General features: G+C 44.2%; 1 protein-coding gene across 3 annotated transcripts in view; it reads right to left on the minus strand.

The window, feature by feature from the left end:
- Nucleotides 1-2,570: 2,570 nt before the first annotated feature.
- The window catches only part of gbf1 (golgi brefeldin A resistant guanine nucleotide exchange factor 1), a 149,134-nt gene continuing 128,104 nt past the window's right edge, over nt 2,571-23,600 (minus strand). For 2 of the 3 annotated variants that reach the window (XM_079689598.1, XM_079689600.1), the window contains 8 exons: nt 22,004-22,224; nt 21,026-21,176; nt 16,253-16,383; nt 16,062-16,163; nt 7,110-7,223; nt 6,270-6,447; nt 5,985-6,155; nt 2,571-5,172 (listed from right to left, as the gene is read on the minus strand). In XM_079689598.1, the coding sequence (XP_079545724.1) occupies nt 4,931-5,172; nt 5,985-6,155; nt 6,270-6,447; nt 7,110-7,223; nt 16,062-16,163; nt 16,253-16,383; nt 21,026-21,176; nt 22,004-22,224 (1,310 nt within the window). In that variant the 3' untranslated portion in view covers nt 2,571-4,930. The remainder of the gene's footprint in view (nt 5,173-5,984; nt 6,156-6,269; nt 6,448-7,109; nt 7,224-16,061; nt 16,164-16,252; nt 16,384-21,025; nt 21,177-22,003; nt 22,225-23,600) is intronic. The other variant, XM_079689599.1, reaches the window with a different exon arrangement.

Here is a 23,600-nt window from a genome sequence, read left to right on the forward strand (position 1 = left end):
AAACCTGTGAAGTCTTGGGGTGTTCGGAGAATTTTCACTGAAGTTATGAGAAAACCGTGTTTCATGGCGAGCATTGTGTTGCCATGGCAACGACATTTGAAGAAATCTCAAAACTGTCCCGTAGATGTCTTCACGGCTGGACTGTTAGCACAAATGTGAAGTTTGAGCACTTTTTAAAAATGTTCATAGGAGTTATAGCGACATCATGTTTTATGGCGAGGGATGCGTTTCCATGGAAACGGCATATGGTGAGATCCCAGATTTGGCGTAGAACTGTTGAGGCATGGACTGGTGATATACAATTGAAGATTGGGGGACGATTGGACCGTGTCCATTGGACTTACAGCCACATCCTGTTTCATGGCGAGTGGTCTGTCGCTATGGCAACGACATTTGATGACACCCTAAATACGCTTAGATGCGTTGATGGCTGCATCGTTACCAAACCTGTGAAGTTCTGGGTTGTTTGGAGTATTTTCGCTGAAGTTATGAGAAAACCGTGTTTTATTCCATTTCTCTCTCTCTTCTCTTGACCTTCGTCATATGATGATGACACCCCATAATTGACGTAGAGCTGTTGAGGGCAGGACCATTAACCTTTATCTGAATTCTGCTGCTCTGAGCATGTCAGTTGGAGCGATGACATCATCGTGTTCCATGACACAGGTGTTTATATTTGAGCTAACGAGGTGTGCAGAGATCAAAGGTTTCCATTGTTCTGAATGAGAGATAAACCTCTTACATGTGAACGTTTTGTGGAAGAACCGTAACAGATATCTGTGAAATTTCAAAACGTGAAGCATGTCAAGGAAGTAAAGTATCTGAAGTGTAATGTTTGTGTACTTTCGGGTTAATAATGTGGCCTTTTTGGCAGTTTAACTAAAGGTGTGCGGCTGCTACCGTGAGGAAATATCTGCCTGAAATTACAATGGGCTTTAATGGAGGCATGTTGAAAGTTTTTGTCACTTCATGCCCTCAAGAGGCATTTTGTTTACTTATTTTTGCTTAATTATTTGTCATTTTTCAAGCTACAAGATGTTTTCCTACGTTTGTCATGAAAAATTATGTCTCAGGAATGTAGGGTTTGGGAATTATGGCAGTTTTAAAAACAAATATGAAGGCAAATCTCAAGATTGTTGCACTCTAGTTCAGTGGTTCTCAAATGGTGGGTCGCGACCCAAAAGTGGGCCGCGGACCCGCTTCGAGTGGGTCGCAGATGTGTGAGTGAAGAAAAAAAAAATAGGAAAACATTTTTTTTCCTTTTTTGGGGGGGGCGGGGGGAAGTCAAACTTTTATTTTGAAGGCCCGATTTTCTGACGATGTGCATGAAGTAGGCGTTGGACTGGAAGTACCGGAGACCATGAACGGTTTTGAAAACTTCTGTCATGTAGTGATCATCTTCTCAATAAAATATCTTTGCTGATGTTTTTTCGAGTCTTCTGGCCTCTGATCAGAATGAAGATTGTTGCCGGAAGTCCCCATGGAGAATAACTTTGCGGTAGAACTATTCTTTATAGCATACTGAGTGGAACAGCAAACTATCAGAACAAAGTGAAAAACAAACAATGGCATAAAATATTACTAATATGTCAGGTAGCAATAGATGTATTTATTTTCTTCTCAGTGTACCAGAATGGGTAGTTTATATGTTAGTATTTCAAAAGATCTCGTGGGGGAGAATCCCCCCAGACCCCCCTTCTGGGGTTGGGCTTTAAGCATGTGTGCTTTTTTATGTTATACAATTCAGCTTTGATTCAATCATCTCATTGAACCTTATTTAAAAGCATACTTTAGTTCTGTGAAGGGATATAAGGGATATATGCACTGTACTTCACTTTCATTAATAATGTATGCTGAAAAGGGTATATATTACTGCAGGATTTTTTGTTGAATAGATTTGAGTGGTTCAAAATTTCGGGTCGCGATCTATTGAATAAGGAAAAAGTGGGTCCCGAGGCCTGACCAGTTGAGAACCACTGCTCTAGTTAATGTTAAAATCTGAAGAAAACCTCTATAACAAGGTCTGAGCAATGTTTAATATCTCTAAAAGTAAGAATTAGATTTAAAAGTTGTTTTACATGAATAATGTCAGAAAGATGTGTAACATTTTAAAGTTGGAATGAGGTTTCTGAGTGAAAGTATGAATGAAAATTTAGCAGTTGAAGTCGCATGAAGATTGTTCGAGTCTGAAGATTTTCTCCATTGACTTCAATGTTAAAAATGTGATGTATTATGGGATGTATCTCTGGAATTATGAAAGTTATGAATGAGAAGAGTAATAGCCATCGACTCCTGACCGAGCTGAACGTTTTGATGTTCGAACGAAGTTTCTGCGATGTTCAATGCGGGAGAAGAAGCGCGGCAAAATAAGTCGGCGGAATAATAATAAACTTTTCGTCCGTAGAATAACAGTTAGTGGGAATGCTATATCAGCATTCCCACTAAATTAAAAGCTAGCTCTATCTTAGCGACAGACGGCAGCCTGAGAGCCTCAGAGAACACCCAGGACCTGCAGCTCTGCATTGGCTTCACTTCTCAGTTTTAAAAGACACCAACACCAGAAAGAGCACTTTCTTTACATTATATTTATTACAGAGTAAAAAGTACATTACCTTTCATATACACATTATATTCATGTAATTTCCTGTTCAAGCAAGACTCCTGATCAGAGTCCCTACAACAGATGAACACACAGCTGACACTGTCTATAGGCTGTAGTGTTACAGGACTCACACTACTGCAGGGGACTTCTTCTCTCACTAAATAAATAACATCATCATCATCATCGTCATCATCATCATCATCATCATCATCATCATCATCATCATCATCATCATCATCACTGAGAGCATATCAGCCACCACATCCTGCTCTAGGTCACATATTTGGCATTTCAATGGAGAATAATTCCCCTCCCGGTAAGGCTCCATGTCAGCGAACACAAGGCACAGCCAGCAGCTCAACACCTCACTGAAGGGAACCACAACTGAACACAAGGATTTAAAGAGCTACAATCATTTACTTAAAAAACTATCTGAACACCTGGTGTAATCTCACGTCTAGGGGACTCAAAGCAGTGCCCTGTCAAAAACTACATTTGTTTTATGCTGCTCAAATGATGATGATTCAAGTCAGGTCAAAGAATCCCCGTCATATTGGATGTCAGAAGTGGATAATAGCAACACGTCCACATGAGAGGGGGGGGGGCTGTGCAGACCATATTGTTACTGTTAGGCCTGTTTTACTCTGTTATAGAACTGCTAAAATAACAGAACACACTTCTCAGGTGTAGATTATTTTCGCATTAGGATGAATGCCTACATGCATTTGTTACCATAGTTACCATCTGTTATTACAGTGGATGTAAGAATAGTTTAAGTTTGGAGTTAGAAACTGAAATCGCAGTGTTGTAGAAGTATTTATGTTGGTTATTTAAATGTGTTATATTGGCTCTTTTTTAGATATGTGTGTGCTCTGCAGTGTAAACCTGTTAATGGCCCCATTGAGATGAATACAGATGTTGAATTGAAATAATGATGTTGAAATTAAACATTTTAAATAACCTGCTGAAACATGAAAACTGCGTGCATGGAGCTGGATGCTTTTTTAATACAAATATTTCTCCACATACCATAGTAAGTATTCAGTTATGCTACCATTTAACAAAGAGGTGTTGAGAAGGTTTCCACAGATTGGCGTGTGATATGATGCGTGCTACAGAGCTCAGAGTCATGTGTGAAGCAGCGAGCTACAAACATGACTCAACGTATTCATTCAACTCTAAAGTCACTAGCTGGATCTACCTCTCCGTACAGAGGACCAATCAACAGTCTTCATATGGAATGTTGTAGATCTGTCAGAGAAGGCCGTCCCTCTTTGTTCAGAGGAAGAAGATTCACAAGATGCCCAAATTCAAAGCTAGTTTTAGTCGTTCAGAAAGAGCTCATGCAGAGTTAAAAAGAAATCAACAGAACCGGAGAGCTGGCCTCTGAAACTAAAAGTGAGTGCTGTATAAATAATTCTGTGGAACAGCTGACTGAAGTCAAAGCCCAGGAGATCCAGTTTAATCAACAACATGCAGCCACTTTAACTTACTCCTCTGAAAGATTCATAGAAAGCCATAAGGTCATCCTGGTTGGGTTCTCCTTCAAATGGAAATGTCAAAATGATTTCAAACAGTGAGAAAACATGGGAGTGACTGCTGTAAACTAACCCAACCCTATCATTCCTACCTCTTAACAACACTGTTCTACTGAAGGTAGTGAGTGTGTGTGTGTGTGTGTGTGTGTGTGTGTGTGTGTGTGTGTGTGTGTGTGTGTGTGTGTGTGTGTGTGTGTGTGTGTGTGCGTGTGTGTGTGTGTGTAGCCACACTGATGCACTGCCATGTTTCTTCATTATCATGAACACACACACACACTGCACTTTGTTTGTGAGGTGTTGTTAAAGATCAAGTGTTCAGTATGAAACAGGAAGTCTGAGTATGGAGAGACATTGTTAGCTCCGGGGCTTAATACGATTTTCAGATTTTTAAATTCCTAAAATGTTACTGTGTTGTGGAAATACATCGTGAAAATGTGTATTTTACTGTATCATTTTTATATAAATGGAATGCGATTAGTTGGGAAATGCTGGAATCAGCCAATTAAAAATCGAAATTCTCCCCCAAATACCTCCAGTATTTTCCCTGGTCTCACTTTGAGCCTGCATGCTCCTCCATGGCCCGGACGAGAGAGAGAATCCTAGACACAGTGACGGGTTTAGAACAATGTCAGTTATCTAGGGGGATTCCTCTTTTGAATTAAATGTGTCTCGTCTGTCAGTTCGGACATATCGCATCCTGTAAATAAACCTGGGGGGGGGGGCTCTTGAAGCTGTTGAGTGTTGGATCCTGTTGTTAGAGAGGGGGGGGTCTGAAGATGGGCTTCAGTTCTTACTTGACTTCATCAGGTCTGGGCGGGGGGAGCAGGGGGACGGGGGACGATGCCTCGATGAGGGCGGGGTTCAGGATGATTGGCAGGGACATGGGCAGGACTCCCACCTGCAGAGGGGAGGCGAGGGGCTGCAGGATGAAGGGGGGCTGGCTCCGGGGGGAGGAAGCTTGGGAGGGGGAGGTTGTTAACGGCACCGGCATGGGGGGGGTGGAGGCTGGGGGGGGAGAGGAGCGGTCCGACCCTGAAACAGAGAAGAGGGGGGGGGGGGGTCACACAGCTGAGCTTCACAAAGACACACAGGTGACATCACATCGAGAGTCACATAAACTCAACTGATGGAAATATGTAGATCTAAGTGAAAGAAAGCAGTTCAAGTATTCCTCTTCTATTCCTTTTTTTAAGTTATTCATCATATTTCTTTGACTTATAGTGGTCATATTCTTTTGCAGTGTTTGTTTTTTTCTGTGTTTCCATTCTTGCCAATATGCTGAGCTTATTCTCCTGAAACAGACAGTGGGGGCAGGATGGCAACACTGCTGTGCTAGTACTGCTCATTAACACCAAGGAACTACTGATGCCAAAGAGAACACATTTCAAATACATGTATACAGCTCAATCCATCATTTCCAGACTGAGAACACAGGAGGGTGCGCACCATTTCACCTGCAGGACCTGGAATAAAGGGATCCATTTTTGAAGTACAAATATATGAGAAAAATAAAGAACATTAACTTAACCGTTTAATGTTTATGACACGACTAGTGCATTAAGGGTATATGCTCTACTGCTGCAAAGCAAAGAGGGTTCTCTTTGTTTTCTTGATGAATGAAAGGTGTGTTCAACCTCATCAGAGCCTCATCGTCTTTGAAAGCCTGGTGCATTGCTAGTTGTATTGCTGATTCAGTGAATAGAAGGAGAGCTGTTTGGTGCTGCATTTCTGTCGGCCATCCTACTATGTGAATGGTACACACTTCAGATAGCAGGAATACTGACTTTGACAGGGATGTGTTGGTCACTACAGAGAGTCCCAAAGAGTGTAGCTTAAGATGTTACCGTTGGCACTGGCTGCTGGGGGTTCAAGGGGAGACGCTGGCCTGCTGGGGGTCCTGGTCTCTGCAGGGGACACAGGCACTGGGGAGGGCGGCTGAGAAACACGGGGGGAGGAAGGCTGACCTACTGAGGGTGTGGGCTGCACAGACTCTGCTTGAGGACTGGGTCCTGGATCTGAAAGCATTGAACAGAAACACCAGAGTCAAGCTGTTACCACAACAACTCCCATGTTTGAATACTCCATATATGCGTGTTTCTTTACAGTCTGAAGGGAGTGAAGTGTTGTACCTGCTATGACTGTCTGTTTGAAGAGCTCCTCCCTCAGGAGCGGCAGGAAGCAGTCGATGCGCTCCCAGGTGATCTCCCACAGGTCAGAGTATCCGGTCCGGGAGTCAGCGCTGTGGAAGATCCCCGCTGTGTCCATCACCAGCAGCATGTTCTTCAGAGACTCAGGGATGGCCTCCAACTACACACACACACACACACACACACACACACACACACACACACACACACACACACACACACACACACACACACACACACACACACACACACACACACACACACACACACACACACACACACACACACACACACACACACACACACACACACACACACACACACACACACACACACACACACACACACACACACACACACACACACACACACACACACACACAATTTTACTTTCATGTCTTGAGATCATTTTCTAATGTACAGGCCACTGAAAGCAACCACTATTCAGTCTCTGTGTTCATTCACCAATGCTTGTTCAGACATGATACATCATCAGAACACAGCACACAGGAGTAAGAGGAAATTGTGTGACAAACTAGAAGTTATTGTGTAGTCCCATGAACTGCTGCAATATTTACATATACAGAAGACATTTATTAGCAACACATGCTGATAATGCAACCAATATACATTTCCTATTTTATTTCTGGTACATGTTCATAGGATCAGCCCTGATTCAGATCCTGCAGAATGCATCCAGGTAGCCTTTAAATAGCATCACGTCAGAGGTGGAGAAGAAAGACCCACTGAGGTGTGAAAAGGCATCAGATCATCTGTTTGATAATCACACTACAACACTGTTAGTATTATACATGTCCTCACTAGTAAGTCACTGGATCCTGCGTGCATGTATTTGTCCATGAAGTCCAGGATGGTGAGCCAGAGGGCGGCAAAGGTGGGCAGAGAGAGCAGAGGAGAGAGGTGCTGCAGGAACACCTGGACAGAGAGGAGCACAGGTGAGCAGATGCTGCAGTAACCACGGTAACAGGGTTCAGAGGAGACACAGCCCAAACCAAAACACAACAGGGAGGTCAAAATAAATATTTTTGTGTTGGACGATAAAGGGTTTTTTCTTCCTTCAATGGCAGGATTCAAGCTGTGATGGATTTCACTTAAAGAGCAACTTCCAGGTTAAAGACACCTGTGAATAAATGTGTAGGAAAATGATGAATACACTAGATTTTCAAAAAAAAAGACACTAGTGACATCTGGCGTCGTTTTTGTAAGAAATGTTCACTTCCGCATAAAAAAGCCTCGGCACGTGACCTCCCGCGTGTGACGTAACATGGGGGAAACAAGGGGGAGAGCGGCCGGTGTAACGTATTAATAAACATGGATCCCAATGCTAGTTTCGACACAGAAGAAGTTGAACATGAATATTCGAATGCATATGACGGACCACAACCTTATAATTATGAGCCTGCTAGGCGTCCAAGAGACCAGGAGCAGCCAAGGATTAGAAGAAATAACGGCCATCGGAGAGAAATTGAGATGTGGTGTGAGGAGAACCAGTGGAGAACTGGGCAGCTATCTTGATGAGTGACCGGCGTTAGCTACAGAATGTTAGCTAACGTCACATCACAACATTGTGAAGTTAGCTATCATATATCAGGCTATAAGTAAAGTAGCATTGATAATATAGTAACCATACTGGCAGGACTGTTGATACTGATCCATAATAGAAACTAATGCGCAAGTATCAGCCGTATCTCGCGTTACCTAATGCAACTCCACACTACGGTGCTGTGTACCGGAGGGGAGACGCGAGATACGGCTGATACTTGACGATCTGGCGGAGAAAGGTTGTGGAGACTCCGTTGGTATGCCGTTGTAAATGGCTTGATGGAAAGCAGGTGTGTAGTCGGGGAGGGTGCACAGCTGATTGCAGCAGGTGAGTGGAGGTTGAGCCGGGAGCCAGGAGTGACAGCCACCACGCCCACACAAACAACACAGACAGGGGGAAACAAACAAAGACAAAGGAGACGGCTGGAGCAGTACAGCCACCACAGCGTTACCTAATTAGACCCTCCAGAAAAACGTGGGCAAAAATCCTTGATTATGCGGTCTAAAATCCTTGATTATGCGATTAAACATGCAGGGTTCTTATGTGATTTTATGCTGTGAAATTGCGGGAAGTTGCAAAATATGCGGGGGAAAAGAATAACAATTTTTTAAAATATTGGGCTGTCTTATTTATTCTCTCTCACACACAACCTGCCACTAACGTTAAACCCCTTTACTATTCAATTAAACACATTCAATGTTTATTTAGTGTAAAAGCAATTGGGCTATTTTAATCTCACACACACACACACCCCCACACACACACACACCCACACACCCACACCCACACACACACACACACACACACACACACACACTTCTCCGCCTCATTCTGTTTTAATTTACTCGTTCGTTATCTGACCAGCTTCAATCTTGTAGGCTACTCACTTTGTTTCTTGTAGCCCTCGAAAGGGTTTTGGAGGTTGATGCCTCGCTGAACGTGAGTTGTTTGGCTTTCTTGTCCGCAGCAGCAGAAAGCATTTTTGAATGTTTGAATGAATCAAAGTGGGTCGCCACCGTCGATTTTCTCTTATGCTCCAACACACAGTTGCACGGGGTGCAGAATAGTTTTCCCCCACTTTTTGCCCGGTCTTTAGTAGAAATGTTCGTCGGTAAATGAAATGGATTAGATTTTTTTATCTTGGTGTTTTCTCTATCGTGTGAGCTCCACACGTTCACTCTACGGTGATGTTTACCTTCTGTGATGCGCGAGCTGATGACGTCACGTCAAGACGAGTTAACTTTTTTTTTTCTCAACTTTGTGTGGAAAAATGCGGGGATTATGCAGCCTTTTGATAAATATGCGGCCTTTTAAAAATCTGCGCCATTTTGCTGATTATGCGGTAAATTCTGCGATTGCAGAATCGCGTTTTTCTGGAGGGTCTACCTAATGCAACTCCACACTACGTCTTACGGTGCCGTGTACCGGAGGGCAGAGAGAGAGAGAGCAGCGAAGGGGGGGGGGGGGGGAGAGAGAGATGTAATACGGTTTCCTGAAAAAGCTGTGGAGAGTATGTGCTGCAGGGGGTTGGATGCACAACGCACCCAGGAACGAACGCTAGCTCCGGTCCTTTTTACTGTGGACTCGATGTCCTGACAGGCTGGTATTTGTGCAACCTGCACAAACACAATACTGCACCATGATTACAAATGTTGAAATACAATGTAAAACTACCGAAAAATACCAGCTGCTTAAAACACAACCGCTCAACTCAACGCAACTACTAACTATACCCGCGGTCAAAGAGTGGAGATGTTTACCCTTTGTGATGTACAATGACGCGTTTGACGTTTAAAAAAAAGCAGTTTTTAAGAGCAGAGCTCCAAATTGCTCCTTTCCCTCTAAATTCCTGCCCTTATGTCTCGTAAAACATATCAAATCCTACATTCACTTTTTTAATTGTAATTTTCAAGCAAGTTTAAGCATAAATGTAGAAAAAAAAAAAACCTGCAAGATGTTCTTTAATAAACTATTTTAATAAAATCCATGGGACACATTGCAGCACAGAGACAGCCTCCAGTGCAAGGTCAGGGTTGAAGCATGTCCAGTGTGGTGTGTATCATTAGATTAGTAAATACAATCACTCGTAGTGTTAAATTCATAGTTGTCCAAATTGCCTATTGTAACTGTTGAGTAGATTTTTAATGTATTTCACCTCTAAACTTATTGATTTAGCAGACTGGGTTGAACAGTGATGGTTATGCTTGTGTTGCCCCATGTAAGGCTATGGTAAGTAATGCCCCCCCCCCCCCCCCCCCCCGTGATTAAGATCCATGTTGAATTCAAATGAAAGTACAGATTGCTATGGTACATCTGCACTTGCTGTTTCTGAACACGATAACTGGTGCCGAACAGCTGGGGACTGATGACGGTTAATACCGCTTATCCAATGATCTTCCTCTTGCTTATTCTCTTCCTTTAAATCAGTGCTTCTCAAAGTGTGGCCCGCGGACCACTGGTGGTCCGTGAGTGCCCCCTAGTGGTCCATGGGTATATTGGTAACATTTCACATTTGAAATAAATACATTTAAGTTTTCCGCACCCTCGCTGGAATATCTCCGCAATGGAGTGAGCTTAAGTTTCACTTTTGATTGCATGATATAGCCCAGTGCAAAACCTTCGTCACACATGTTGCCACCTGTTTGTACCATTTTCAGGCGATTTGTAATCTGTTCTAGAAAAACAATGTGTTTTTGGATATTTGTGGAGTTAGGTGGTCCGCGAGTGTTTTCTTATTGGTTAAGTGGTCCTTGGTATGAAAAAGTTGGAGAAACACTGCTTTAAATCTATATTCTCATTCTCTAAAGGAAATGCTTACATGTTGCAACAGCACTATCAATGAAGCATCTTCTTACAAAACACTCTTCATCGAAAAAAGGCCTCTGCTCATGTGAAAACATGTTTTGGTTGATGCAGTGTGTGTTGCAGTGTGTGTTGCAGGGTGTGTTGTAGGGTGTGTTGCAGGGTGTGTTGCAGGGTGTGTTGCAGGGTGTGTTGCAGGGTGTGTTGCAGGGTGTGTTGTAGTGTGTGTTGCAGGGTGTGTTGTAGTGTGTGTTGTAGGGTGTGTTGCAGGGTGTGTTGTAGTGTGTGTTGCAGGGTGTGTTGTAGTGTGTGTTGTAGGGTGTGTTGCAGGGTGTGTTGCAGGGTGTGTTGTAGGGTGTGTTGCAGGGTGTGTTGCAGGGTGTGTTGTAGTGTGTGTTGTAGGGTGTGTTGCAGGGTGTGTTGTAGTGTGTGTTGCAGGGTGTGTTGTAGTGTGTGTTGCAGGGTGTGTTGTAGTGTGTGTTGCAGGGTGTGTTGTAGTGTGTGTTGCAGGGTGTGTTGCAGGGTGTGTTGCAGTGTGTGTTGCAGGGTGTGTTGCAGTGTGTGTTGCAGGGTGTGTTGTAGGGTGTGTTGCAGGGTGTGTTGCAGTGTGTGTTGCAGGGTGTGTTGTAGTGTGTGTTGCAGGGTGTGTTGTAGTGTGTGTTGCAGGGTGTGTTGCAGGGTGTGTTGTAGGGTGTGTTGCAGGGTGTGTTGCAGTGTGTGTTGCAGGGTGTGTTGTAGTGTGTGTTGCAGGGTGTGTTGCAGGGTGTGTTGCAGGGTGTGTTGCAGGGTGTGTTGCAGGGTGTGTTGCAGGGTGTGTTGCAGTGTGTGTTGTAGTGTGTGTTGCAGGGTGTGTTGTAGGGTGTGTTGTAGGGTGTGTTGCAGGGTGTGTTGTAGGGTGTGTTGTAGGGTGTGTTGCAGGGTGTGTTGTAGGGTGTGTTGCAGGGTGTGTTGTAGGGTGTGTTGTAGTGTGTGTTGTAGTGTGTGTTGCAGGGTGTGTTGTAGGGTGTGTTGCAGGGTGTGTTGTAGGGTGTGTTGTAGTGTGTGTTGTAGGGTGTGTTGCAGGGTGTGTTGTAGTGTGTGTTGTAGTGTGTGTTGCAGGGTGTGTTGTAGGGTGTGTTGCAGGGTGTGTTGTAGGGTGTGTTGTAGGGTGTGTTGTAGTGTGTGTTGCAGGGTGTGTTGCAGGGTGTGTTGTAGTGTGTGTTGTAGGGTGTGTTGCAGGGTGTGTTGCAGGGTGTGTTGTAGGGTGTGTTGCAGGGTGTGTTGCAGGGTGTGTTGCAGGGTGTGTTGTAGTGTGTGTTGTAGTGTGTGTTGCAGGGTGTGTTGTAGGGTGTGTTGCAGGGTGTGTTGCAGGGTGTGTTGCAGGGTGTGTTGCAGGGTGTGTTGCAGGGTGTGTTGTAGTGTGTGTTGTAGTGTGTGTTGCAGGGTGTGTTGTAGGGTGTGTTGTAGGGTGTGTTGTAGGGTGTGTTGCAGTGTGTGTTGCAGTGTGTGTTGCAGGGTGTGTTGTAGGGTGTGTTGTAGTGTGTGTTGTAGTGTGTGTTGCAGGGTGTGTTGTAGTGTGTGTTGTAGTGTGTGTTGCAGGGTGTGTTGCAGGGTGTGTTGCAGGGTGTGTTGTAGTGTGTGTTGTAGTGTGTGTTGCAGGGTGTGTTGTAGGGTGTGTTGTAGGGTGTGTTGTAGGGTGTGTTGCAGGGTGTGTTGTAGTGTGTGTTGCAGGGTGTGTTGTAGGGTGTGTTGTAGGGTGTGTTGCAGTGTGTGTTGCAGGGTGTGTTGTAGTGTGTGTTGCAGTGTGTGTTGTAGGGTGTGTTGCAGGGTGTGTTGCAGGGTGTGTTGCAGGGTGTGTTGTAGTGTGTGTTGCAGGGTGTGTTGTAGGGTGTGTTGTAGGGTGTGTTGCAGTGTGTGTTGCAGGGTGTGTTGTAGTGTGTGTTGCAGGGTGTGTTGCAGGGTGTGTTGTAGTGTGTGTTGTAGGGTGTGTTGCAGGGTGTGTTGTAGTGTGTGTTGCAGGGTGTGTTGTAGTGTGTGTTGCAGGGTGTGTTGCAGGGTGTGTTGTAGTGTGTGTTGCAGGGTGTGTTGCAGGGTGTGTTGTAGTGTGTGTTGCAGGGTGTGTTGTAGGGTGTGTTGTAGGGTGTGTTGCAGTGTGTGTTGCAGGGTGTGTTGTAGTGTGTGTTGCAGGGTGTGTTGCAGGGTGTGTTGCAGGGTGTGTTGCAGGGTGTGTTGCAGGGTGTGTTGTAGTGTGTGTTGCAGGGTGTGTTGCAGGGTGTGTTGCAGGGTGTGTTGCAGGGTGTGTTGTAGTGTGTGTTGCAGGGTGTGTTGCAGGGTGTGTTGTAGTGTGTGTTGTAGGGTGTGTTGCAGGGTGTGTTGTAGTGTGTGTTGCAGGGTGTGTTGTAGTGTGTGTTGCAGGGTGTGTTGTAGTGTGTGTTGCAGGGTGTGTTGTAATGTGTGTTGTAGGGTGTGTTGCAGGGTGTGTTGTAGTGTGTGTTGCAGGGTGTGTTGTAGTGTGTGTTGTAGGGTGTGTTGCAGGGTGTGTTGCAGGGTGTGTTGTAGGGTGTGTTGCAGGGTGTGTTGCAGGGTGTGTTGTAGTGTGTGTTGTAGGGTGTGTTGCAGGGTGTGTTGTAGTGTGTGTTGCAGGGTGTGTTGTAGTGTGTGTTGCAGGGTGTGTTGTAGTGTGTGTTGCAGGGTGTGTTGTAGTGTGTGTTGCAGGGTGTGTTGCAGGGTGTGTTGCAGTGTGTGTTGCAGGGTGTGTTGCAGTGTGTGTTGCAGGGTGTGTTGTAGGGTGTGTTGCAGGGTGTGTTGCAGTGTGTGTTGCAGGGTGTGTTGTAGTGTGTGTTGCAGGGTGTGTTGTAGTGTGTGTTGCAGGGTGTGTTGCAGGGTGTGTTGTAGGGTGTGTTGCAGGGTGTGTTGCAGTGTGTGTTGCAGGGTGTGTTGTAGTGTGTGTTGCAGGGTGTGTTGTAGTGTGTGTTGCAGGGTGTGTTGCAGGGTGTGTTGCAGGGTGTGTTGCAGGGTGTGTTGCAGGGTGTGTTGCAGGGTGTGTTGCAGTGTGTGTTGTAGTGTGTGTTGCAGGGTGTGTTGTAGGGTGTGTTGTAGGGTGTGTTGCAGGGTGTGTTGTAGGGTGTGTTGTAGGGTGTGTTGCAGGGTGTGTTGTAGGGTGTGTTGCAGGGTGTGTTGTAGGGTGTGTTGTAGTGTGTGTTGTAGTGTGTGTTGCAGGGTGTGTTGTAGGGTGTGTTGCAGGGTGTGTTGTAGGGTGTGTTGTAGTGTGTGTTGTAGGGTGTGTTGCAGGGTGTGTTGTAGTGTGTGTTGTAGTGTGTGTTGCAGGGTGTGTTGTAGGGTGTGTTGCAGGGTGTGTTGTAGGGTGTGTTGTAGGGTGTGTTGTAGTGTGTGTTGCAGGGTGTGTTGCAGGGTGTGTTGTAGTGTGTGTTGTAGGGTGTGTTGCAGGGTGTGTTGCAGGGTGTGTTGTAGGGTGTGTTGCAGGGTGTGTTGCAGGGTGTGTTGCAGGGTGTGTTGTAGTGTGTGTTGTAGTGTGTGTTGCAGGGTGTGTTGTAGGGTGTGTTGCAGGGTGTGTTGCAGGGTGTGTTGTAGGGTGTGTTGCAGGGTGTGTTGCAGGGTGTGTTGCAGGGTGTGTTGTAGTGTGTGTTGTAGTGTGTGTTGCAGGGTGTGTTGTAGGGTGTGTTGTAGGGTGTGTTGTAGGGTGTGTTAGAGTGTGTGTTGCAGTGTGTGTTGCAGGGTGTGTTGTAGGGTGTGTTGTAGTGTGTGTTGTAGTGTGTGTTGCAGGGTGTGTTGTAGTGTGTGTTGCAGGGTGTGTTGTAGGGTGTGTTGCAGGGTGTGTTGCAGGGTGTGTTGTAGTGTGTGTTGTAGTGTGTGTTGCAGGGTGTGTTGTAGGGTGTGTTGTAGGGTGTGTTGCAGGGTGTGTTGCAGGGTGTGTTGTAGTGTGTGTTGCAGGGTGTGTTGTAGGGTGTGTTGTAGGGTGTGTTGCAGTGTGTGTTGCAGGGTGTGTTGTAGTGTGTGTTGCAGTGTGTGTTGTAAGGTGTGTTGCAGGGTGTGTTGCAGGGTGTGTTGCAGGGTGTGTTGTAGTGTGTGTTGCAGGGTGTGTTGCAGGGTGTGTTGCAGTGTGTGTTGCAGTGTGTGTTGCAGGGTGTGTTGCAGGGTGTGTTGTAGGGTGTGTTGCAGGGTGTGTTGCAGGGTGTGTTGCAGTGTGTGTTGCAGGGTGTGTTGCAGTGTGTGTTGTAGTGTGTGTTGCAGGGTGTGTTGTAGTGTGTGTTGTAGGGTGTGTTGCAGGGTGTGTTGTAGGGTGTGTTGCAGGGTGTGTTGTAGGGTGTGTTGCAGGGTGTGTTGTAGGGTGTGTTGTAGGGTGTGTTGTAGGGTGTGTTGTAGGGTGTGTTGCAGGGTGTGTTGTAGGGTGTGTTCTAGGGTGTGTTGTAGGGTGTGTTGTAGGGTGTGTTGCAGGGTGTGTTGTAGGGTGTGTTGTAGGGTGTGTTGTAGGGTGTGTTGCAGGGTGTGTTGCAGGGTGTGTTGTAGGGTGTGTTGCAGGGTGTGTTGCAGGGTGTGTTGTAGGGTGTGTTGCAGGGTGTGTTGCAGGGTGTGTTGTAGGGTGTGTTGTAGGGTGTGTTGTAGGGTGTGTTGCAGTGTGTGTTGCAGGGTGTGTTGTAGTGTGTGTTGCAGGGTGTGTTGCAGTGTGTGTTGCAGGGTGTGTTGCAGTGTGTGTTGTAGTGTGTGTTGCAGGGTGTGTTGTAGTGTGTGTTGTAGGGTGTGTTGCAGGGTGTGTTGTAGGGTGTGTTGCAGGGTGTGTTGCAGGGTGTGTTGTAGGGTGTGTTGCAGGGTGTGTTGTAGGGTGTGTTGCAGGGTGTGTTGTAGGGTGTGTTGCAGGGTGTGTTGTAGGGTGTGTTGCAGGGTGTGTTGTAGGGTGTGTTGCAGGGTGTGTTGTAGGGTGTGTTGCAGGGTGTGTTGCAGGGTGTGTTGTAGGGTGTGTTGCAGGGTGTGTTGCAGGGTGTGTTGCAGGGTGTGTTGTAGGGTGTGTTGTAGGGTGTGTTGCAGGGTGTGTTGTAGTGTGTGTTGTAGTGTGTGTTGCAGGGTGTGTTGTAGGGTGTGTTGTAGGGTGTGTTGCAGGGTGTGTTGCAGGGTGTGTTGCAGGGTGTGTTGCAGGGTGTGTTGTAGTGTGTGTTGCAGGGTGTGTTGCAGGGTGTGTTGCAGTGTGTGTTGCAGGGTGTGTTGCAGTGTGTGTTGCAGGGTGTGTTGCAGTGTGTGTTGTAGGGTGTGTTGCAGGGTGTGTTGCAGGGTGTGTTGCAGGGTGTGTTGCAGGGTGTGTTGCAGTGTGTATTTCAGAGTGTGTTGCAGGGTGTGTTCCAGGGTGTGTTGCAGGGTGTGTTGCAGGGTGTGTTGCAGTGTGTATTTCAGAGTGTGTTGCAGGGTGTGCTATGCACCTTTGACAGGAGGGTGCATGCTCTCATCCTGGTCTCCTCCATCCCCCCAACATCTGCTGGGCTGATGTTGTCGAGCAGCTTAGTCAGCAGGGGGAAAAGCACCTGCAAACAAATACACACACAGTGTGAGGACAGCCCAATGATTTGGTTTATAATATGTTTTACGCATGTAATCCACTGACTCCTCTCACCTTATTGAAGCAGGACTCCCACTCTGTGGCGTCCAGAGTCTGCAGGTCATGCACCAGCAGCGCCCTCTGCAGGTAAGTGAGGGCCTGCATACGCACCTGACGCCTGGCATCACAGCACAACCACGCAATGCCTGCAGCGTGAACACAGGACAATAAGACAGGAGTCAGGGCAGCCTCAAACTGACCTGAACATTGCTCAACATGGGATACATCAGAGTGAAACAGGGGTAAAGATGCTGAAACTAAACTGCACAGTAAGCATTTGTCTCCTCCAAATCAGAGGCATGGATATTCACACTCCTAACATATTGCACACATGTATAGATGCTGGGGGAAGTTACAAGCACCATCAATCAAACATTACCATTGTAATATTCGTGAGGACACATGTTCGAGTTAATAATCAACATGACCCCCCCCCCCCCCCCCCCCCCCGAGGTTTCATAAAGGTAATCATGCGCTTAAAGGTGGGGTATGCAATTTATTTCAGATACACTTTTTGTTATATTCCATGGAATCCTCTTAACCACCTGATAGCAATGAATATCTTAAGTGCTTTGACAATAAATACATTAAAAAACATGTCATCTGTGGAAGCCGTAGCACTGTAAAAAGCATGACCAATCACTTTAGCCGGCCCGGCTAAAATAACTGGATGGCCTACCTGACTGTCAGCCTTCCATCTGTGCACAAATTTCAGGGTTCTTACACCTTTTCCAAATTCAAGCACTTTTCAAAGTGCATCTTACAGCAAATTACATATTTATGTACATATACTTATACTCAAATGATTATTTCCCTACCTCACATTAAATCAGATGTTCTTTATGCTATAAACAACCACATGTGTGTTTCGTGATAGCATTCTACATGAGGATGAAAAATTAAAGAAAAGAAAACTAAGTTTAATATTTCAAAATGAGTGATAAAACAATCAGCCAAATAACTTTTCAATACATTATTGATTACAATTTTTGAGGCACTTTTAGGTTGGCAGTAAACATAAGTCAGAGGTAAACGGTGAACTTTTACTCCACTACATGTATTTAATACCTTTAGTTACTTTAAAGATGTGGATGAATGATGTGAAATATAATCAAGTGTTAAATCAGACTTTAGTTCCACCTGGAGCAAATCCACAAGCTACCCTGCAGTATACAAAGTCATTCAAACTAGCTGCACCTTTAGCAGCTTTGAGAACACTTTCATGATCAATCATTATAAAACATATCATATCTATTATTCTGAAATGGACCAATCTGCACAATGACTACTTTTACTGTCGCTACTTTCACTATATTTTGATGATAACACTTTTCTACTTTTACTTGAGGAACATTTTGAATGCAGGACTTTGACTTGTAACAGAGTATTCCTACACTCTGATACTTCTACTCTTACTCAAGTACAAGATCTGAGTACTTCTACTCTTAATCAAGTACAAGATCTGAGTACTTCTACTTTTACTCAAGTACAAGATCTGATTACTACTACTTTTACTCAAGTACAAGATCTGAGTACTTCTACTTTTATTCAAGTACAATATCTGAGTACTTCTACTCAAGTACAACATCTGAGGACTTTTACTTTCACTACAAGATCTGAGTACTTCTACTTTCACTACAAGATCTGAGTACTTCTACTTTTACTCAAGTACAAGATCTGAGTACTTCTACTCAAGTACAACATCTGAGCACTTCTACTTTCACTACAAGATCTGAGTACTTCTACTTTTACTCAAGTACAAGATCTGAGTACTTTTACTCAAGTACAAGATCTGAGTACTTCTACTCAAGTACAAGATCTGAGTACTTCTACTTTCACTACAAGATCTGAGTACTTCTACTTTTACTCAAGTACAAGATCTGAGTACTTCTACTCAAGTACAACATCTGAGCACTTCTGCTTTCACTACAAGATCTGAGTACTTCTACTTTTACTCAAGTACAAGATCTGAGTACTTCTACTTTCACTACAAGATCTGAGTACTTCTACTTTTACTCAAGTACAAGATCTGAGTACTTCTACTTTTACTCAAGTACAATATCTGAGTACTTCTACTCAAGTACAAGATATGAGTACTTTTACTTTTACTCAAGAACAAGATCTGAGTACTTTTACTCAAGTACAACATCTGAGTACTTCTACTTTCACTACAAGATCTGAGTACTTATACTTTCATTCAAGTACAATATCTGAGTACTTATTCCACCTCTGGTAGCATATTATGGAGTGGAAAATAATATTTACAAATGTGTACAATGATTTGTAGGTAATTTTGACTAGTCAAGACACCTGACTTATACATCTTCAAAGGAAGACTGTGTTCATTCTACAATTTTATGGGATTAAAGCAAAATGTAGTTTTACTTGTATAATACTTCAAGATTTTATTTTAAAGCCTGTTTCTAAAAGTATCAACCGGTCAAATCCTCACTTTATAATTTATAACAACATACTAACAAGCTACGGTCTAATTACGCAACCAAGTAGTGCGTTTCGTGCCTGCATCTTTTAGTCCGGTCGGGTCTTGGAAGACCCGAAGCTGTGTGGTTCATAAAAACATGTTCTTACTCAATATCAAGCCACCGTTATTGTTTTATCATTTTAAATCGTATGTCGGGCTTTTTTTGCCGTCTGTGAGGAACATAAATGGGGCTCAGAGCCTCAGAATACTGAAATATGTATATATTTTGTTCCTTCTAAATTTGTTATTATTTGTGACCCGCTCTATCGAAATCAGTCAAAAGTAGCAACGGCTCATTTAAAAAATAAACGTGGATTTGTGTAAAAAAACTAGTTTTTCAGGGTTCGGGTGTTTTGTTTGATTTTAAATAAACAAAGTATTGGCTTTCAGAATATGAAACTGTTACTTCCAAAATCTCACGATAAATACATTTTTAAAGCTTGGAAAGGGAAGAAGAGGCATCTCTCAATTCACACCCTGCTCTTCCGCAGCGCCGCTCCCCCTCTCTCCGGCTGAAATTATGAAGTAAAGGCGTACGCCGTATAGTAATCATAGATAACACGACAGGGTTCGGACAGTTTGTTTTCAAATAAACAAAGTCTTGGCTTTTAGAATATTAAACTTGTTTCGGCAAATTCAGATGATAAATACAACTTTGAAGCTTGTAACGGCATAATTTCAAGCGGAGAACGGAGTAACTTAACGTCACAGCAAGCATAACAACAGCCGGTGTTTCTTGTGAGTGTTTCCCCGGTACACAAACACACACACACAAATGCAAAAAAATACACAAACACACACATACTCGCGAGCTTTCCCCAGACCAGTAATAAACGAAAATGTGTCTTCGGGTCAATGTGACTGATTTCGATAGAGCAAGTCACATTTGGTTTGGGAACGAAACATACTACCAGTAGAAATACATTGCTTTCAAAATCGCTCTGTGTCGAATCAATATATTATATTTCGTGACTATAACACGAAATGCCGTGAGACTGGGTTGAATTACAACAGTGAGTGCTTCATCCTCTGAACACCACAGGATGGCGACTGCAACGCACATATTAACATAGGTACGCTCCTCTGAAATGATTGTCCCCTGCAATTATTATTATTATCCCTCATCGAGTTCGGTATTCAGCTTGCTAACGTTAGCTTAAACAAACGTAACATACAACGTTAGCCTAATCTAAAATGCTCTACTACGGCGTACCTTTCATGTGGCTCATCAGCGCAGACTCTCCCATCGTTATTTTTTTCAAACTTTGCAGGAGGCTACTCGTGGGCTTGACCCTCGAAACGGTAACCTCCTGGCATACTGTCATCTATCACTCATCAGAATGCCCAGGTCACACGTAACAAAAACACTTGCAGGTCACGCGCATAGGGGAAGGCCGGAGCGGAGCTGTTTTATGTAAAAGCGAAGCAATTAAGCTCGCTCCAACTTCTTTATTTTCTTTTAATCTAAAAAGCGAAGTAAAGTATTTACAATTCGAAGCACTTTATCCCAAATTCAAGAACCATTCCCAAAATTCAAGCACTTTTCAAACCTTGAAAACACCTCGTACAAAGGATTTCCACCACCCCTACGAACCCTGAAACTTATCTCGTGCCCTCATTGGTCATGTTCGTGTGTGTTGGAGGAGGGGCTCTGTAAGGAAGTGGCCGATTTTTTCCGGCTGTGTATTTTCAAATTCTAGCGCACTCGAGCTGGTTTCTCCAAAATTACCTACCCCACCTTTAAGTTAAGTAAGAAGTAACTACATAGTGTACCAATCACAGGGAACGGAGAAGTTACATTTTTATTATTAATTTTCTTTCATAGTAGATATATAAGTCACACTTCTTCAAAAACTATTTGAGTAACCTACTTTAAAACTTGTTGAATATGTTGTCATAACGCTAAGAAAAAAATATCAGCCACATTCATTATTATATTGTTTTTTATACTCATAACTATCTCATATCTAATCTTGGCCTTTTCACACCTAATATTCAACCTTTATTTATTATATACAATCAGTGTACATCTAACACATAATCAAATGGGCATGGTTTGCTAATCTTCAATTAGTTAAACTATGGTTTTACCCTAAACCAGTATATCACTGCAACCCAACAGGAAATACGCTTAAACAGTAAACATTTTAAGACTGGCAATATTTGTTAGTTTGAAATAAATGAGCACTAACAGCTCTAGTGAGGTATTATTACCAGGAGCTCCAAAGCAGTTAGCTTGTAGCCTGTGTTAGCGCGTAGCCTGTGTTAGCGCGTAGCCTGTGTTAGCGTGTAGTCTGTTAGCATACCTTGCAGCAGCGGGCACCAGCAGCTGCTCCACAGAGTCTGAGAGTCCGCCTCGATCCTCCGGCCGGCCGCCTCCAGGTGGCGCTGCTCCTCCGCCCAGGAACTGTAGATGCTGGCAGCCCGGGTGTGCAGTGTGTGCATCAGATCCAGCAGCTGAACCAAACATACACACACCCCAATGTTTACAATAACTCCACGTTTGGCTTTAGAGATCTACAGTTTAGGTCTAAATGTATAGAGGCACATGAAGACTAGGCTTACTGAAGTCTCAGTTTTAATCATTTACTACAACAAACATGCATGGGGTCAGTCACAAATGATTTATGAAGCCCTTCAAACATCTGGGTCATTGAACATATTGTATGTGTTTTCTTACAATCAGTTGAACTTTTACTCCTTTTATGTATTAGCTACTAATCAATTAAAGACTGCATGTATCAAAGTAAAGATATACAGAGTTACGTATCAGTTCTAAACTGTTTTCAGAATTATAATTTATTCAGAATTCCCTTATAACTAATAACTGTCTGAAAATAATTATAATGGCAACATGATAACAATACTCTTGACTGGTATCATTGTCCAGCCTTACATTCACACACAACCCAACACCACACCAGAAACGACAGGGATACTGTCAGGCAGGTGCATTGCTCTGTTCAAATAATGACATGGTTGTATAAGCTATTTTGACTGCTCTAATGAAAGATTAAATATGCAACATTTTCAATTCTTTCATTATAGACATGTACACCTGCCGTAGAGGTCCATCTCTGAGCCAAAGCTTTTTGATTTCCCAAAAACCTCTTGATGCTACGACCATATTCACCTAAAGCTCTGTTTACAAAGCCACTGAGCAGAGAGCTGCTTTGAATCAATCCTTTTAGATCTGCTAAATGAAGCTAAATCCCCCCCCCTGAAACAAGAAGCTGGGCCTCCATCATGAGAGGTAGACAGGTAGAGACTGCTGTGGTACTTACGTCCTGACTAACCTGTAATGACACCGTGTGGTAGCTGGCCGGCACTCCCTCGTCTTCCTCCTCGTCGCTATGGGAACGTGATGGACGCTGGCTGGACACCCGGCTGCCCCCTCGCCTTGTGCCTCCTCCCCCCTCCTTGTCCTTCCCCCCTGCCTTCTTCCTCATCCGGGATTTGGACAACTCGTACTTGTGGCTCTTCTTCTTATCGTGGTTGCGGTAACCTAAGGGAGCAAATAATCAAATGAGATACAGATCTTTAGTATTTAGGATATACAACTAGAGGTGATTCTTTTCCTTGGGGGGGGTTGTATCTGACCCTTGAATGCCATTTGATGGCTATAATTATGGTACCGACCACTTCGTTTTTCTAGCATTCCAAAAGCGCCTGACTCATCTCTTCTGATTTCAAGTCTTCCCAAAGATGTTTAGGTGAGTTGAGGTATGCTGAGCAAAGAGGAAACACACTCCAATAGACCTGCAGAAGCTTCTGTGATGGCAGCTGAGTTATTCTTTGAGTGAAGGTCACACCCATCCCATAACAGTTTGGAGAACACCTTGAAAATGTATAGACACATGCATTCTCCAGCATCTGCACTAATGTGCCTATGTCTTAAATGTATTATCTTTTTAATTAACACACACAATCTATTGCTCCTCTGTTGCTCTCCTCGAGGTTTCTTCCATTTCCCATTAACTGTGGGGTTTCTTTGGAAGTTCTTCCTTGTCCGATGTGAGGGTCCAAGGACAGAGGGTGTCATATTCATATTCTGTACAAGTGGTAAAGTCCACTGAGACAAATGTAAAATGTGTGATATTGGGCTATATAAAAACAATGATTGATTGATTGAGCTAATGGAAAAAAAAACATGATGGGCCTGCCTACGGTGCTGCTGTGTGAAGCTGACCTATAGTCACACTACAGGTGTATTAGGCCAGAGAGTGGATCGGACTCTGAAGACAATGCAAAGACTCTGTGACAAACATCAAACTCAATATGTTCACGACAAGCCATTGTTACTGGCATGCAGCCGTTGCACACACCCAAGTGTTAAATGCTTTTTCATGCAAAAAAAATAATTTCATGACCTCATCACACCCAAAGTGATCCTCAAAACAACCACAGAGTTATGGGCCATTTCCAAAACAAACCTTCCAGTTATATTGAAACGACCTTCAATCGAAAGTGAAGTGGGACCACAGGCCTGAAAGGAGTAATAGCAGGTGTTGCACTTTCGATTAGTATCTCATACAGATTAGCGCAGTGCCTCAGCTCAGTGCTTTGATCGACCTATCGCTTTTGTTGTCTGCGTAAAGCTCTGTTGACAGCGTGTATCTAATGGCCTGAAGGGAGAAAATCAATAGGCCATCAGCTCAAGTGCACCACAGCCATTTCTCAAGCCTAATCCCTGTCATACTGTAGATCACAACAGCACAGGCAGGGATGAATGGAAACAGGGGAGGAAAAGGTTTTAGGGGCAGATGACAAGGATTTGAAAGGGCTGAGAGAGGGTGAGGACTGTAGGGCAGGACACTGAGGTGGGGTGGGGGGGCTGGGGGGGGAGAAGACAGGCAGACTGAAGACACATGGCTGCTGCTG

Source organism: Notothenia rossii, assembly GCF_949606895.1.
Source record: "Notothenia rossii genome assembly, chromosome: 6".
Classification (NCBI taxonomy): domain Eukaryota; kingdom Metazoa; phylum Chordata; class Actinopteri; order Perciformes; family Nototheniidae; genus Notothenia; species Notothenia rossii.